The sequence below is a fragment of the Melospiza melodia genome, chromosome 5 (assembly GCF_035770615.1).
Source record: "Melospiza melodia melodia isolate bMelMel2 chromosome 5, bMelMel2.pri, whole genome shotgun sequence".
Lineage (NCBI taxonomy): Eukaryota > Metazoa > Chordata > Aves > Passeriformes > Passerellidae > Melospiza > Melospiza melodia.
In genome coordinates this window covers 16560193-16578578 of record NC_086198.1, presented here as the reverse complement: position 1 = coordinate 16578578, position 18386 = coordinate 16560193, and the positions used below count along the sequence as shown (strand labels likewise).

The 18386-nt window shown below is 40.2% G+C and overlaps 1 protein-coding gene across 4 annotated transcripts in view; it reads right to left on the bottom strand.

Annotated features, from left to right (window-relative positions):
- Positions 1–18386, bottom strand: part of NFKB1 (nuclear factor kappa B subunit 1) — a 65969-nt gene that overhangs the window by 12112 nt on the left and 35471 nt on the right. For 3 of the 4 annotated variants that reach the window (XM_063156415.1, XM_063156417.1, XM_063156418.1), the window contains exons 6-15: positions 16156–16304; positions 14482–14645; positions 13559–13717; positions 11840–11944; positions 9906–9997; positions 9202–9340; positions 6623–6748; positions 5596–5682; positions 4510–4707; positions 1297–1438 (exon numbers count right to left, since the gene is read on the bottom strand). In XM_063156415.1, the coding sequence (XP_063012485.1) occupies positions 1297–1438; positions 4510–4707; positions 5596–5682; positions 6623–6748; positions 9202–9340; positions 9906–9997; positions 11840–11944; positions 13559–13717; positions 14482–14645; positions 16156–16304 (1361 nt within the window). The remainder of the gene's footprint in view (positions 1–1296; positions 1439–4509; positions 4708–5595; positions 5683–6622; positions 6749–9201; positions 9341–9905; positions 9998–11839; positions 11945–13558; positions 13718–14481; positions 14646–16155; positions 16305–18386) is intronic. The other variant, XM_063156416.1, reaches the window with a different exon arrangement.

Below are 18386 nucleotides of genomic sequence, written 5' to 3'. Positions count from 1 at the left end.
TTCTTGATTCAGCAAGAAAACAACTATTTATTATAATTCTAAAAAGTATTTTAACTTAGGTAAAATGCCCTGCAAGTCCAAATTGGAGGAGCACCTTTTTGGTATTTAAATGCAGGGCCTACTTGCTCAATACTCCTCTAAGTCCCCCCTTTTTTTGCTTAAACACAGAAGCTGTACTGTCCATAGCACTTGTAGATTTTGTTGCTAGGTCCCACCTCCTTCATATTCCTGCTTATCTCAAAGCAGACAGTAGGTTTTCAGTTGGAAAGCAAAGCTTGTAAAGTAGCTCTCTCTGATTGTGCAGTCCTCTCTCTGTAATCTGAAGCCTGTTTTCACTGAAAATGGAGTGAAAGTGGTAGCCTTTCTCAGAGTAATTGAACAGTGGGGTACAGGTCTCAGTCACTTGAAATTTTCCTTCTAGCTAGACACCTTGAGCCTTATCTGGCTTCTACTGGTCAAAACACTACAATTTAAGGACATGTAGGTGATTGCACAGGGCCTGCCAGCTGAAAAGTAAGGATGTGATAGTGTCACTTTGCTTATGCAAGAGATTATCTTTGCATTTGTTCAGAGCCCTTTTGCTGAATTTCATTTTAAATAACTACTGATCCATTAGTTCCTCGCAGTACTTCACTCTGAGTTCCACAGAACCTTCATGGCTGTTAAGTAACAAAGCGAATTTCCAGTCCAGTTCACATTATTAAAAGACTTATCTGCAAATATTAGCAGCTGAGTCTGCCACAAGCATCTGTGCAATTCCTTGGAAGACAACAGTACAGTACAGACATAAGCAAGAGCAAAATAATGTCCTCTGGAAAGAACTTGATGTCAGTAGGAGAAATGCAGTTTGGACCCTCCAGCTATTGTTTCTCCTGGTGCATCTCTTACTTGAAGCATCCTATGAAGACTTAGGGACTTGCATGGAATAAAAAGCAGGGCCCTCTCCTTCAGCACCAAGCTGAGGATCCCCATACACTGCAAGCACAGCAATTCATGCTCAGTCAAGATTTTAAGTAAAAAAGGGCAAAGAAACTCAAACTCACAGCATGCTCAACATACCCTCAATGACCAGATTATTTTCTGATAGGTACTGATCAGTGACATTTATGGTGTACATGACTTCTTTGCAAATGAAACAAAAGTGTCTAAATCACAGCTGTACCTCTCCCAAAGAGCAGAAAGGAGAAGTGGCGCCATCAGCGATTGGCACCCACGAGGGACAGAACAAATTGACTGCACCATTCTGCCCCCAAACCCATTGGTTTCAACCCAGCAAGTGCAGTGGGGTCAACTCACTTGTCCCCGTTGTCATCCTGGACAGCGGTGAGATGGCGCTGAGCCGCCAGCAGCATCTTCACGTCTCCGGTTACGGCGTAATCGAAGAGAGCGTTGCAGTGGCGCCTGGCAAGCTGCAGGGCCTTCTCCAGGAACAGGGCATCTGCAACACAAAGTTTCCTCTTCATCTGCTCACTTCTTTTCCTTGGAACACCACCTACTTTTGACAGACACTTGTGCTGTCACAGAAATACAGCACCAAGCATTATTCACTGCTTCACTGAGATGGTTGCTAATTACTTCTGAGAGGTAAGGACAGAGAGAACAAATGCCTGGGAAGCAAAACTAGGTGCATGCTGAACATTCAGGCAGCAGGAACCCTGAGAACAGTCAAATCTGGAAGCTCCCTCTGGTTTGACTGGCACTGAATTAACAGCACTGATGTGCAGTTGTGTGAAATGAGACAAAAGGAGCAGAAATTGGATCTGGAACTTGCAGGTCTGAGTAATTTTTCCTTGAGGAAGCTGAGGCACGGGAAGCCTAAGTGACCCATCAAACAATGCAGAGAAGCTCAGAGAAAAGCTATGGAATAAATGCAGAGCTTTGCACTCCTTCTCCAACTCAAATCATGCAGTCTAGCCTGCACAGCAGTAACACAGAGAGTGTGTTCTTCTGTTTAAGACATTTCACTTTTTGCAATGGTTAGTACTTGTTTCCTGATTTTAGAATTACAAAATGGACAGCCCCCACTGAGATTTCAAAAAGAGAAGTTGTCATGGTGGGGAGGCAAAAGGGAGAAATGGGAGAAAAGAAACTCATTTGCGGATAAAAGCAACTCTAGCTGCTCTGTCAATACTTCTGTGGTTCTCTATCAGCAAGAAACTAATGAAAATGAAACAGATGAGCTCTGAAACTACAGCGTCATTCTGAGAGACAGTATCATCTGAAACCAGCCGGTATTTTAAACAGTTTCATTTTTCCATAAAACCTTGTAAGGCTGGGAATTACAAAGTGAAACAAGTACAACAGACTGTGTCATTTAAAGCACACATGGGGAGACAATAGCCAGGATTTCCAGCTACACAAAACCTGGCATTTAACCGGGTCAGAAGCGTGTCCCTGATAAACAGGAACACATCACTGCTGTAAGGCAAAGACTTACTCAGCTGTCCATGGTGCTTATTTTTCTGGCCAGTACATCCCTGTGGCTCCTGCACTATCTGCCTGGGCTGATGGATTTATATTTGCTATTTACTTCTTAACACTAAATGTATTATATTCAGGATACATATTCAGGTTAAAGGGTGTTAAGCAGTTCAGTCTTTTCTCATTATACTTATTTTCAAAGATCAAAGAACTGCATGTTCAAATTCCCTGGTTTTCCATATTAAACATACAGGAAAGATAGCCTTCAAAATATTCTATGTATATTTTAGTCTAATAACCAAATAATCTAGCCTGCAGTAGCTATTTTATGGAGCCTGTTCTTCTGCACCAATTCTTTGTATAATCTGGAGCTAGAAATTGCCTCCTTTCATTCCATTACAATGGATTAAAAAAAAGGTCAGCTTCCTGCCTACAATCTCAATTGTTTGGAAAACAAGTAAACAATTCAGATCCCTCCCTCATGACAGCTAAATGTACATTGCTGCTACTTCTTATCAGCACAAGATTTTGTTCTCTGAACCAGTCACGGGACTTATCACAACCAAAACTACAAACAGCAGGTTGCTTCAGCACCATCTGTTCTCAGACCACAAGAAGCTCCACCTTGGAGGTGTTTACAACTACAGCCCATCTCCTGTGCCACTTTGGATTCTCAAGGCACAAGTTTCTAGAGCTGTTAATAGCAAGTGTCAGTCAGGGCTGACACACACAAGGTAATGTGCTCCCTCCCTGATCCAGGGAATAACAAAAGTGGTCTAGATCATATTGCACTTGGTAAAAACCAGAACCAAGAAATTCCTTTGTGCTCAATTCTTACCAATACCATGTCTCTCTAGTCCAACTACTATTTTTTTTTAATGCTAAACATGATTACTCAAATCCTTCAAAAATGTCCATCAACTGTTCAAAAAAAAAAAAAAAAAAAAAAACCAAAACAATCCAGGAAATGCACATCTTGCTGTCTGGGAAAGGGTGATTTGCAGTCTTTATATATTTTAGAACTCTGCTGCTAAACCAGTTCTGATGACTACCCTTCCCTTCCTCCTCCTTTCGCTTTGTTGCCTGAAATAAAAAGACAAACCCCCTTACAACAGTATTAAAATGGTAAGATAAAAAAGCAGTTCTTTATTAGAAGCTTCCAGGTGTGTGCATAGTTATGGGCTATGGGCACACCCAGGAACAGATTTCTACAGTTTTTGTAAGTTTAACAAATTATCCTATCTAACAAACATTGTCCAATTAGGAGAGCAGTTGCTTAGGAAGTTTTTCCCCCAGGTACTGCACCAGTGGAGTTGGTCCAGGGCTTCTTTACCCCACTTCTTTTATGTCTTCTAAGATTCTGATTGGAAAACAAAATGTTCTTTCTGTAGGCCCTCTACTTGAAAATAAGACTAAACAGTACTTCAGAAGTGTGTTAGAAGGTTAACTTATTCCTCTAAAATCTAAGAGAATGGGTAGGAGAAATACCAGGAACTGTAAAACCACATATTAATGGTCTACAAAGCTACAAATATATGAAAAATACATAAAAAGCAAAAATTTTTAGGCATTAGTTTGATGTATAACACTTTGCTACTGCAGTTATTTCACTGTGTACTTGCCAAATGTAAACGGGTACCTTTACATTTTAAATTCAAACCAATAATGCTACTTTGCACACAGTTCAACAGTGTTGCAGGGAAGACCTACTGCAAGTCGCTAACATCCATTAACTCATCCACTAAAGTCTCTCAAATATCAAAAGCCAAATATCAACTGCTGAATTATATTCCCTGTGCCTTCACTGCTTGCAGCTTCATTCCTCACACAAGTTTATTCAAAGGCAGTGTTAACATGTCCAGCAGGCAAAGCTGTCTCATCTCCTTGCATGACCAGCAGAAGCTTAAGTGTCCAGTGGCAATAGAAAGGTGGAAGGTTATCTACAGAACTAGGTATAGGGATGGACCTTAGATCTTGGGGAATTTTCATGTTCTGAGAACAGACATTTTTGGAGTTTCCAAACATTTAATGCTTGCTTTGCAGTACTTCAGTTTGATTTACCCTAAACAGATTTATTTGCTCACTTACCCTGCCACCTGCAATCTGCTTCGCTCACTTCAGTCTTACAGGAAAAATCAGAATCCTCCTTTTTCTTATGAACAGCAGATGTTCTGCACTCAGTGCTCTCCACAGCTTCCATCTTCACATCACATTTCATGCCCCATTGGTCATTTTGTTTATCACAGCTCTTTCTGTCTTGTTCAGCTGTGCAATTTGATAGACCTTCTAATAAAAAGTAGAATAATTAATGTTCAGTACCATTGCTTTTTTTTAATACAAATGGTAAAACTCAACTAGACAAAACCAAACCCTGAAAAATGAATACAAAAGTTTACTTCAATCTTCACTTTACTTCAATCTTTACTTCAATCTAAAACTTATCACTAAACTCATGAATAATGATATTCCAGATGCCAACACACATGGACAGACACAGTGATGTGACTGCCCTAAAGTGATGTTAAGCCTTTGACAGCCTCTACTTTAGAAATAAACTTTTATATATTACAACAGATTTACCTCTCTTTTCATGGTACAAGATTGTGAGTACTGAAGTACTCACACAAAATCCAGTGGAATTATTCAGACTTTTTTTTTTTTCTAACAGCAAATTCATACCCAAGACTCTGGAAGTATCTACAGAGTAATCAACACGTACATCTGAAATTACCTTCCTATTTTAGGAAGCCAAGAGTATCCTCATTATTAACTTAATCTTTTCTATTGATTTCTCTGGGCTACACGGTAATACCAGACTGTGGCAACACAGGAAGATACATTTTCTGTGGTCTAGTCCTTGGGTCATTTGTAATTAGCACATTCAAGCAAGCAAGAGGGCTGCTGCTTGAAACAATACACCGAATACAGAAGCACGTGGAGGGGTTTTGGTCACTGCTTCTCAGGACTGCACAGTAAAAAGAAACTACACTTGGAGAGGAAAAAAGAGAAGCAGGGCAGTATAAGCTACACAAACCCCTCTGCTGTCAGAGGTTTGAGAAGAGGCCCTCTCCAGCACACTTTGCTAGACCTGCCTGACAATTTGGATCATACTGTAGAAAAAAATACAGGTCAAACTCAATTCAACTGTTGGAAAAAAGGCATTTATGCTGTTACCATGTTTCATGCCAGCATTGGACTTGGTTGCGCCAGGGAAATGCATCCCTCCAAAAGCAGAGTATCCATATGAAGGAAAACTGAACCCTAGAGAATGGAGAAAGATTAAGAATCAATAGAATTACATCCTAAAAATGATTACATCCATCAAAAAGAACAATGAACCTAAAGAACTGAATTTTTGTTTTTGTACCTTCTGCTTTATTCCATGCAATTAATTCTCCAGACTAAAGATGAGCTTTCCCCTACCCCTTCAAAAATCTAAAGAAATTCTAGGTGGTTTGCTAGTGACACTGTCTACCCCAACATCCACAACACCACACAAATGTAGTATTGCTACGTCTTTCCTCTGAAACGCAACGGAGACATCACAAGCTGCCTCTGTGCTTTTGAATCTTGTGATTACAACATATTTGTATTCTGGTGTTATGCTACACATGTACTGCCAGCAACACATGTAGCAATTTGAAAAATGCTGCTCTATTCCCTGCTCTAAAAAAAGGGTTGTGGTTCAGGTGACATTTGCTGACCTATAAATTTTTAATGCTCAGCTGCAAGAACTAAAGCAATGCTCTCACAATCCTGCATATGAGATATACTCTGACTTCAACAGATAAAGCACAGTAGAAAATTTACTACAGAGCATCTCCAATTTTTTAACAGTTCTTTGCACTGAATTAATTTGCCGAATTCCAATTGAGGTCCAAGAAACAGTTCAAAACCTGTTTAAGTTTAGACACCCACAATGATAGTGAACTGAGCTGTCTCATGAATTTCAGCACCTCCAAGGCCCTAGGATGCCACAAAGCTCCCCAAGTGGGAAGGCAAACAGGATGATGAAGTGTTTAGAATAAGGAGATGCTTGACTGAACTGAGTAACAGTGAAGACAATAAAGGCAACAGAGTCAGGTCTAATACGCCTAGGAGACAAAATCCCCTTTACATCTTAAAAATCAGCAAAAATAAACATCTGTCCTGCTCTCAAAGGAGAGCCCTTTTCCCTCTTTGCCCAAAACTGCTGCCTTACCAGAGCCAGCACCACCACCACCTGCCCCTCCATACATGCCACCACCTCCAGTGCCACTGCCCCCACCATAGCCATCGGAGAAGTTGGGCATGAGCTTCTGCCGTTTCCTTTGCACTTCTTCTTTATCTGGGATGGAAGGAACAGAGAGAACAGGGAGTCAGTCCTGCTGGTGGCAGGCACAGCACACACAGGGTGGGCATACAGAAAGCATCACTACAGTTACTAGGACTAAGGACAATGCAGAGTGTGGTAGAAGAGTCAACCTTCCTCAAGCTCCAAACAGCACAAAATCTTTGTACATACCGGAGCAGAGAGAATTCTTCTGAGAACAAGCCAGTGCCAAGTCCACAGTCAGACCAGCAGCACAGCTTGGGCCTGGCTTGGTCTCTTCAGCCACTTCACTGCCTTGTGCTCAGACTCAGGGGACACATATGGGGATGTCTTGAGGGGCTCAGAGCTTCCTTCAAAAGTGTCTCATGTACTGAGAGCCCTGGAGATCAGTGGCCCCAAAATTCTTCAGTGTCTAAGCCAAGTCATGAATCAGCAAGTGCTCCAAACACCAAATTTGTTGAAGAAAATTTGCCTTTGGGGAATATAAGCACAGGCTCTTCTTCCAAGCAAATCTGCTTCAGAAATGGAGCCTTATCAGAGGATCACAAGGCACTTTTGAGTTTCAACAATGCAGAGTACCTGCAGTGCCTTTTCAACTTTTGTTTAAGGGATGGCAAGAAATGGTGAAAACTCTGCTTGCTTGAAATAATTTACTTAAAATACCGTAACAGCCACTAGAACAAAGACAACTTATTTTCAGGCAGGGACATATTACTGTCAAACCATGCTGAGCAGCAGGAGAAAAGAAAAGCCTAAACTTATTTTATAGTGTAAATACAAAATAAGACTTAGTACCTCTGGAAAACAAACCACAAAGTTTAAAAGGACTATCCCAGTGACTGGGGAAAGTGAAAATGTCATGAAGAGCTACAAAAATAGGGATGCAAACATTACATGGGTTAAAATCCAGTAGAAATGTTGAGAAAAGAACAAAATATCATTTGCTCATTAAACCATCTAGTAGTTTTCAACAGCCATATGACAAAAAGAAATTTCATGCACAGTTATGGCATGAAATGCATGACACTAGTCAGTGCATCAGATGAGACAGCTGAACACATGAGCCAGTACACTGACAAAGCCACGTGCATTGTTTCCAGGTACACATGATGTGTAAGTATGTATGCATGCACACATCAGGCATACTCACACTGACGGGAAGAGAAAACCCTAGAGAGCAATCTAGTCAGAGAAACACAAAAAAATCAACATACATGGGTCTAAGTTTGTGGGAACATTTGCAACAAGGGTTATATAAATGGTTCCTAAATGGTAATTTCTTGATGAGGCTGTATAGGGGATCTGAAAATGCACACAATGATGAATTAATTTTACTCAATTAAGTGGCACATAAAAGAGATTTGCTTCAAGTCTGGCAATTTTGCTCTGCAGCTGAACACTTCACTTCCCTTAACACTTGTGCGAGAGGTTCCTGAAATCATTACCAAGAAGAAATCCTCTGGCAACTCTGGAAGCTTTTGTGAATTCATGCTTTGTGCTACTTTATTCTGTGAGTTGTGAAGTAGACTCACTTGGACCACCACCACGCCCGCCTCAGCTGTCCTGAGTCTCTCACCACTAATGCACATTTATTTTAGACACTCTGACAGGGAATTTATTTCAACACAGCTCTACTTTAGGCACAGAAAACATTCAAGGTTAGAATTCAGTAGTGTAACCTGCAGGCAGGTAACTCCTAAGCAGAAAGATAATATTAATACAATGAAACACCAATTATGACTTGGGCCTCAAGGCATTTCCATATCATCAACATTATTGATATTTAAAAGCTTGACTGCCAATGTCATTCCCATCAAACACTTGAAATACAGCCTTCAAAGAGCACAGATCTACTGATTAAACTTCTTTTAACTACTAATTTAGGAAGCAGATCCAATACCAATTCTTCTACGCAACTAAAATTTTAAACAAGAGATTGAAATAGCATTTTCCCTGCTTGCACAAGAAATGTCTAGGGCTTACTAAACTAGTACAGGCAATTGGACAATACAGAAACATCAGTGATATTGGCATGATGGTAAAGGGTGAGAACTACAAAATATGTGCCTTTTCCACTAGACACCATACAGTTTGTGGTTTCAGGTTTCATCTGAGAGTACTGACAGTAAAATCTCTTCAGGTATTATTTGGCAGAAACTCAGAGGAAGAGTGCCATCTACTGTATGGACAGGCATGAGTGCATATAGGGAATCTGCAAGGAACAAGCCTCACTCAGAAAATATGCACAGATTTACTGCCTACCAGTCCTACACCACCACCTACAAAACACATTATAAACATACCACACTGTATATTGACTCTGTCCAAAACAAGGAGGCAAATACATTTTCTAAAAATAACAGCTAAAACCAAAAATTCCTCACCCAACCAGTTCTATCTTATTAAAAGCATTCCTAGGGACCCTACAGTTTCCATTCCCAATCTGTAGAACGGGTTTAATGAGTTACCTTTGATTTCTGGATAGTAGAGAAAAGGCTTTGGTTCACTTGTTTCTAGATCAGATTTCCTACGCAGTTGTACAAATACAGATGCTGGCTTTGTGATATTGACATCTCGGTATTTGGGTGTTTTGAACACAATAGCAAACTGTGAAGGAAACAAAGACAAGCATATCTGTCACACAGCATGGCTTTTGACAACTTGGCTTTTGCATTTGCACTATTTTGAAGGCATTGGTTTAGGGCTCAGGAGGCAAAAGCTCAGAGCAAAGGGCTGTTACAACAATAAAATTCCATTTTAGCTTTCAGTTTCACTTCTGAGATTGACTCCTAAAGCCTTTTGGGAAAGACAGAACTGCCATGCTAAGTGCTGCCACATCCCATATGTCAGTACTACACTGTTTGTCCCCTCATCCTTTAGCATCTCTTCTGTGGCTTTCTCAGCGTGTTCACAGGAGTTCTCAGAGCTGTTTATATGTCTTATCCCTTTTTACAGGGGGTGCACGTTAAAGCAATGGGCCTTTCTCCTAATATCCTTGCACTGTAGTCTCAGTCATCTAACAGATGTCTTTTTGTTAGAAAGCAGTGAAGAGTTAGAAAGAGGAGGTCAGTATGGGATACAGATGCTTTTACATAATTTACAAACTATAATATAATCCTAGCTTACAGAGGTAGGAGAATCATTAACAAAGGACAAATGCTCTGTTACTTACCTGTCTATGTACATCTGTAGGAGAGAAATCTCCAAAGCCTTCCCACATACCACCATTCTCATCCTCTTCATAGAAACGTATCTGAATATCATCTGCAAAGAATGAAAGTAACACTCTGGGATGTTTGTGCATTTGTTTAACCTTTGGCTATGGTTATTTCAGATAAGTATCAAAATGCTTACTTCTTGGATGAAAATACTACACAATACATCAATTATCTTTATCTGTTTTATGAAAACAGCAGAAAAAACACATTTTTAACATCAAATTTACATCAGCCTAATCCTAATGACTTCACTCTAGTTGCTATTTACTGAGCTGTAAAAAGAGAACTAGGTTCACATCATCTTCCTATTCTAGGGTTATAAAACATTCCAGAGGAGCCTTATTTGGAACAAACATGTAAGGAGGGGAGAACTTGAAGCATGAAATGTAGAAACCACCCTCTCTCCTCCAACAGTTTCAGTTCAAAAAACTGTAGCAAAACCTGAAGTGCCACAGTTCAAGTTCCGCTTGCTGCTGGCAGAGTGCCACGGTGGAGCTGCAGCTCAGAGACTGGGGAGGTGTGAGCCGGCAGCGGGGCAGCAGGGATCCTTCACCCTCCAACAGCACAGGCCAGAAACATGGCATTTGGCTTCTGCTCCTCTGAACAACTCTTCTTTCATTCTCTTTCTATTTATTTATTTATGTTTTTAGGAAAAGCATCTCACCAGTAAATTCCTTCCACAGCACTCCCATGAGAAAAAGCCAGAAAAAGCCTATTGTCTCTTAGGGTGACTGATGCAGGACAGGCTTCTGCAGCAGACACACTGCTTCCCCTGCAGATGCCCCACCTGCTAGTCTCAAGACTGTGAACCACCACTTCCAGTCCCGCGGTCCTGCATGCTCAAGTTCCTTCAGGCAGGAGGTTTCTGAAGGCAGTGAGGTCAGGGGAAACCCCAGTCTGGCTGAGGGGAAACCCCACCTCAGGGCTTCCACTGAGTCAGACATTTATTTATTTATTTTGTGCGTAAGAGTTGCGTTTTATCTCAGTCCTCCCGATGGCAGAGGGTAGATGCACTATTAAAGGAAAATAGTTCTTTCAAAGTCCCTAAAAGCCCCCAAAGCTTTCCCTCTTCCCTAAATGGCAGAAGGGCATTTAGAAGAAAGAGACATGGAAAACAACAGCTTGCACCAATGCAAAATGTCAAAGTGGTTTTAACAACATGAGCAGGGACTGTTTCCAAGTAGATGAGAAGAAGGCACCCACTCTACCATGTAATCGACACCAGGGTGTCCCAAGTACTACTTCTAGCTGAAAAATACAAAGGATCTCCCTCACTCCCATATTTTTTTCTTTTTTACTTAGCCCAAATATAACAAACCACATTTAACCATTATCTTCCAATAAAACCAAAGTGTCCTAATCCACACTGCTGAATTCTCACAGTCTCACATGAGCAGAGACTGAAAATGAACCTGTTAGAAGTATCTGTTTACACTGACTAACCTCTACCATAAGTGGGTACATAAAAATGAAGTTATTAGTAGCAGTACTGAACACATTCGGCTTCCATCCATGAGAATACTCATACTTACTCTTCACAATCAGGAACTTAATAATAAATCAGGACCTTTAGAATAATTCAGAGCAGGTGTGAGTTAATGGAGTCGAACATCACCCAGCACCCACCACCCCTCAAAATTCCAAAACACATGCAAGGGCAGAAACTTGAGAAGAACAGAGATGATCATCAAGAAAAACTGAATTTGCTTTGCAATAGACTTTTTTGATTTATTAAATCTCTGGACTGCTGCGTTGACTTCCAGAAAGGCTGAGTGCTTACAAATCCCGCTGCACTATTGGAGTGGGACAACACTTAAGAGAGCACAGGAGGCTTTAGTGTACTCCAGATGCACACCCTGGTGTGCCTCACAATACTCATGACTCTTACCTTTCTGAACCTTGTCACAGAGCAGGTAAATCTCTTCCCCTCCTGTCACACACCCTGCTGTTCTGTCCATTCTTACAATTTTTAGGTTGGAGGCATTGGGAGCTTCTATTGAAAGGGAAGATGAAAAAAACCTGCTTACTTTTGTAACAGATTTAGACTTCAAAAAACACAACCAAGCACAACACACAGAAATGCAATAGAAAGACAAGCTTCCAATACAACCTACCTGAATTTGTCTGTGTTTTTTTAAATATGAATAAATCAAGGGCTTTCCATATGAAAGACAATCTCGTATCTCCTAAGCTTTGACTGAACTGTGAACTACAAAATAAGGTCCCAGCCACTGCAGCACAATTACTGCACTAGCAAGGTAACCCAGCAGTGACCTGCATCCAGCACCCTGCAGTAGTACTCATTTTCTGACAGCAGGGCCGTACAAGAAAATGCAACTTTTTCCTCCCTGCTTTCTGACAGAGTGACACTCCTGAGAGCTGCTTCTTGCTATCTACAGTGCTTTGCTTGACACTGTGGCTTACTCGAAAGCATGCCAGGTTTTGGCCAGTGTACTGGACAGTGATAAAAAAGCCCACCTCCACAGATCCTAGTAGAGGCATCTACAGACAACTGTTGGTCCTCAAGGCAGAAATATCATCTGATAAGTGAAAGCAGTTGTGACAGGCAAGTTATGCTACCACAGGTTATGTCTGTTCTGTGAAGACTTGAATGGTCAATGTCAATGAAGTATCCAAAAAAAAACCCCAAACAAAACCCAAGAAAGATCTTCTGAAATTAGCAATCAAGAATTCACCTCGGGAGATCAGAAACTAGTAACTGACATCTGTGTGGCAACTTACAACAGCAGAAACATGCATACAAAATGTCACCTTTGTTTATCTCCTTAGTTTAGGACAAGATTTTTGACCTACATTGCCCAATTAACAGCAAGGCACAGACTATAGCAGAAGAGTTGCATTTAGTACATTTTGATCTAGACTTTGTCCTTAAAAAGCAATAATATAGACATGACTGATGCACAAAGGAAAAAAAAGGTACTTTTCCTGAGTCATTACAGAATTACTATCAAGAACATGGGATGCCACAGCCTCAGGAAGGAAAATTCAGGCAGCAGAAAGGGTTCAAGTAAGATGAGTCACTATAATTTAACAGCATAGGGGAAAACATGAAGTGAAAAAATTCTCTTAGAAAAAAGACAAATAGAGGAATGCTCTAAAAATACTGACAGATCTAAAGGAAATGGTTGCACTACCTTTTAAAATATGGACAAGCAGATGGTCTGCAAAACTGAAAGGTGTCAAATTCTCAACAAAGATAGAAGCAAAGTGATTTTTTTCCTCACATCTCGTGTAATAACGCTTTGTCACAGAAAGCAACTGAAAACTCTGTAAAATTCAAGCCCTTCTTATGGATATAAAAAGAACTTACAAAATCCTCATAATAAAAGTGGCAGGATTAAACATGCTAACAGCAAAATAAAATCTTCCTCCATAGCTTGCATCACTGTCTATTAAAACCAGCATGACACTGTATGTACATCGACAGACATGGGGCTAATTATCCATGGGCTACTTACTTGTTTTTCATCAAATACCAGGCAGGCAGGGCTGGATGAGTCTATGTACAGCAATATCTACCTGTCATTTCTGTGTGTACAAGAGCCTGCCCCTGATTAAAGAAGTGATTAAAGCCAAATATACTTACTGCTGTCATATATTGCATCGGATATGACGGGATCCAGCTTGCGCGTGAAGCTGCCGTTGCTGTCGGGAAGGAAGGCCGTGAACATGAGCCGCACCACGCTGAGATCCATCTCCTTGGTCTGCTGGATGGCTGCCTGGCGGATGATTTCCCTCTCCCGTTCTGGAATTCACAGACAGAGGAGTTAACACAAAGGGTAGGGCATCCTTAACAAAACAGAGAGAAGAAACAAACCTCCAAAGGCATGGATAGGGAGGAAATGTCTTCCTTTACGTTTAGCATCCATTGGGTTTTCCCTTTCTAAGTAGCGTGGAGCAGCTATTCAAATTGTACTGCGTTCATCTGGCAGTTTGTGCTTCAGATCTTACTTAAGTTATATAATTAAAAGCCAGAAAATTACTACTTTCTGCTCTCAGTTTATAAAGGTTGTGAAAAGGGAGGAAGCCACCCCTAAGGACACCTGAATTCCTGGTGTTAAGAGTGATGGAAAGACAGCTGGCCCCTCTACGCAGTGCCTGAAAGCAATGCAGACCACGGGTTTTAGAGCAATATGGGTGAAATGCAGCGGAATGAAACAGTGCTCTCAAAAGGAGGTCCCTAAGTTAATTAAGGATATCATGTCTTGCTACAATAATGCAAAATTACTCTATTTAAGAGCTTCTTCAACAGAATAGCAATGGAATACAGGTGCAGAGGTTGGTACAGGCAGCTGTGGAAGGAAGTTTCTCCATTCTCATGCATGCATTGATAGCAGACTCCTTTCAGATTCCCTAAAACACAGCAACAATGCACCACCTCTTAAAAGCACATAGACATTGGCTGTTGTCCTACACAAGGTCTTTTTCCAGCTAGGAACCTGTGTTTTCAGACGCTCAGCCTGTTTTTAATAAAACACCAATTAAAACCAGGCCATCATTGTCACATACCAGTTAGCTGCCTGTCTTCACAGCCTTCTGCCTGAAGATAGCTGAGTTCTGGATGCACCAGGAGTCCTGGGTTGTATCCCTTCTTGCAAGCATCTATCATGCGTGTTTCCAGAGTTTCAAACACTTTCTTCTTCGTGACATGAAGTATTCCAAGATTTGCAAACCTGCCAAATTTTGATTGGGGAATGCTTTAGGCCAGACTTACAGGCAGCCTTTCTCTTACCAGAGGCAATTACACAACCCAAGTCTACAGAAGGACTCTACAGGTTTACTTAGACCCTATTAGTGTTTGAAGGAGAATTTTCCATCCAGAAAAATTCAGCCGAGATGACAAAACATGTAAAATGTGCACCATTCTATGACAGCGATCATGTGGGTGCACTTTCCTATGGCATAAACAGTAATCTGTCAGGTTTCAGACTTCCACTGGGAAAGCAACTTACAAAATGTTGGAAAATCTGGTAGTCACACTTTGTTTGCTGTGTGTTGGCAATGACATTAATATGTCATTCTGTGTGTCTGTTAAGCAGAGCAACTGCTCAGAGTATGCTCCATCTGTTGAAAATGGTTTGGAGAGCAAGCTAAGAAGCTGAAAACAGTGCGGTATTTTACAAATAAAATGTTTTAAGGAAGGCTCTGGTCATTCTGCAAGATAGTTTGGGTATCTATTTGAATAAAAATATCCAAAATACAAGGTGTGCTTTTGTAAAAATCTGCTGGCATATTGAAAAATCAATTAGATTTGGAAGTATGAAAACAAGACAATAACTCAATTTTCATGGGGGTCAAGTGAGGACAGGAAAGCTGGTTCTAAACATCTGATGAAAAACAAGACAGGTTAGAAAATGAGCCAAACTTTTCAAGATGAAAAGGAGCATTTGAAATAAAGCTATTTAAATTGTTGTGCACGGTAAAGTCAGTGCACTGGGCTTGGACATCAAAAGTTACAGTTTAAAAGAATCTCTCTCTCCCAACCTTCTCAGCTTTTTAAACTTCATCATCTTCACCAACAAAGACATTCTTGAGATCACAGAACTAAAACTCACAGCCAGCATGAAACCTGATCTAAGCCTCAAAACACGGTTGGGAGCTTCACCTCCATTTACTGATATAAACAATTATTCTTTCAAATTAAACAAGAACAGGCCAACTGCAATTTCACTATAATCTTTCTGCTTTAAACTTTACAATTTTGACTTATGCAGTATTTTCATGTTTATACCCGTCCTGCATTAATTTCAAATTTACTAATCCTATTTTCTTAATGCTTTCCATCACATTTCTATTGACAGGTTTCAATAGAAGTAAAATATTGATCAAAGAGGTGACAAAATGATAACACTAATTTTAGTCTCTTCTCTGATCAAACCTCCTTGCATTTTAAAGAATGGACTTACAACACAAATTTAGACTGTACACCAAGAGATTAAAACTATAAAAATTCTAAGTAAAAAATTAGTTACTTAAATAAATTTAGCTTGCTTAGGGAAAATTCTACAAAGGTGAACAAAAACCCCATTGAATTTTCTTTTTTATGATATAAAAAAAACCAGAGATCAGAGCGTGGAGACGAGTGCTCCCCAGAGCTGCCTCTCAGGAGTATTTCTGTATTGCTTTTTAGAGTCCTGATGCTCCCCCCAGAGCTGAGGTTTGCAGAGGAGCTCCCAGACTTACCCCACAACCATGTCCTTGGGTCCTGCGAGAACCGTGCACACTCCATCTTCACAGAATTTACCCACCAGGCTGTGAGCGTGCAAGTGGACATATTTCCCGTTAGTTACTAACTGGACAATTACTTTTGCAGGTCCAACATAATTGCAGATCTGTAAATAAATATGAAGAAAGTGGGATGGTTTGCTTACTGTTTTTTTAAAATGAAACAAGTGATGATTCCAGGTGAGCATTTTCTGTCAGTTAAGTACAATCAAGTTTACATGGGAGAAATGTGTATGCATTTCCTCATGAAATACAAATGGCAAACCAACTGTACCAGATCATCACTTTTGCAATTGGACTTGATATGCAAATGGCAGAAGTACTGACCAAAAAAGTTAAAGGAAAGACTCATCTGTTTCTTAAAACATGAATCTCACTTTTACATTCTGGCCATTTAGTCCACACTGCTCTCCTTAAGTTTCAATCAGTACATTGAATTCACAGTAAATACTGTTACCCATTCAGAAGCATATAGAAAATTAAACTAAAAACCCTGCACTGTTTTGCCCAATTCAGAAAGACTTTGAAAATTACTTTTAAACATTATGATTGTTAGAAAACATTCTGGCCGCATTACAATATTGGACTCCTCAGGTAGATTTTACACTGAATAAATTCTATATTAACAGGCATTTTATTAGCTCATGTACTTCATCAAGACGTATTACTCAGTCCAGTAAATATCTCCCTTAAGTGTACACAAGGATATGCCATAAATTCCCACCTAGGATTTTGCTGGACTAGAACTATGATAAACTGTGTGCTTTCTTTCATATACCCAACTCTGAAAGCCTACAAAGCTTTTTTTTCCCCTTTGCACAGTTTCTAATCACCATACATTTTAAACAGCTTTTAATAAAAAACAATGCCTCAAAAACACATCTAAAATTACTAATAACATACCATACTGGTAAGTTATTTGCTTTACATATATTATTTAGAACTTTATTTTCTTTCCTCACTCCAAGGCAGTAATACTCCAAGGCTGTTGTGGGTTATGCACCACTTTCAAATTATGCTGAACATAAAATTACCCCACTTTTTAAAAAGCAAACATTACCTTCCCTTCCAATTCACTTAATTAACCCTTTTATCAATGTTGGGCTTTTCCCCCTCCTCCTCTAATTTTTCTTCTAATTTGCCTTAGGCCAAGTTCTTTGTATTATAGCAGCATATAGATCTAATCAACCAAGGCATTAAAGGATCACGATAAACATTAAAGTGATGAATCAGTGATGAACTGAATATTTAAGGTTATATTGTTGATAAAATGCTGATAGCGAGGGATTGCCTCGATTTCACCACATTACTGAGTCCTGCTAGCTTCCTTCACTCCAGTTAACCCCTCTCTTGAACCCATTCCATCACAGCTGAAACACTTTGCATATGTACAGTTCGTGCCCTCCCTGCCTTCCTATTCACTGCTGAAAGCAAAAAAAAAATCCCAACTATGAAAAAGTAGTTCCAGGAGGAGCAGGTGTGCAAAAGCCCTCTCATTACCCACTCCTGCTAGTTAACTGTATAACGCTGCAGTAATGTGCATTTTGCAAGTGGCAGTTTCTAAAATACAAGACAGAGGGCTGATGCTTCCCTCCTGTTTCCACATTGAAATCTGGACTGAAACAGTACAGAGATGCAGGATAATCACTGCTGGGCTATTTCTGTCATTTACCAGCAGGGAGAAAATATTTATGTACCTTTCACAAAGTCATCTGAAAATAAAAACCACGGCATTCAGTGTTACAGTATGTCACCACCACTGCTACAATTAACTTTTCAAAAAGGTAGCTTTAAAATAATTCTTTTCATTTTACTTCTCACTCAATAAGCCTTTCCCTACTACAAAGCTCCCAGCACATCTGCAGTGCTACATTCACTATGAATAACATCGATGCTCTGGTGTCACACCAGAAAAGTTCAAGACAATCCTCCATCAGCTGTAGAAACCACAGTGAAACTGGAGGCAGGACTGCTGCACACAAGGACTTTCCAGCCCCTGAAAGCTCAGCACAGAACTGCAGTGGTAACCAGATTGCAATCTGCCCTGTTACTCAGCTCAGCATGATCTTTGCAGTCTCTCCCTCCCAGGGGAAAAACAAAAGGGCTCCTAAAACGTAATACCTTATGTAGGTCATAAGGCAAGAAAGGACTATTTTTGTCCTCCAGTCTGATGTCCAATGCTGCAAAGG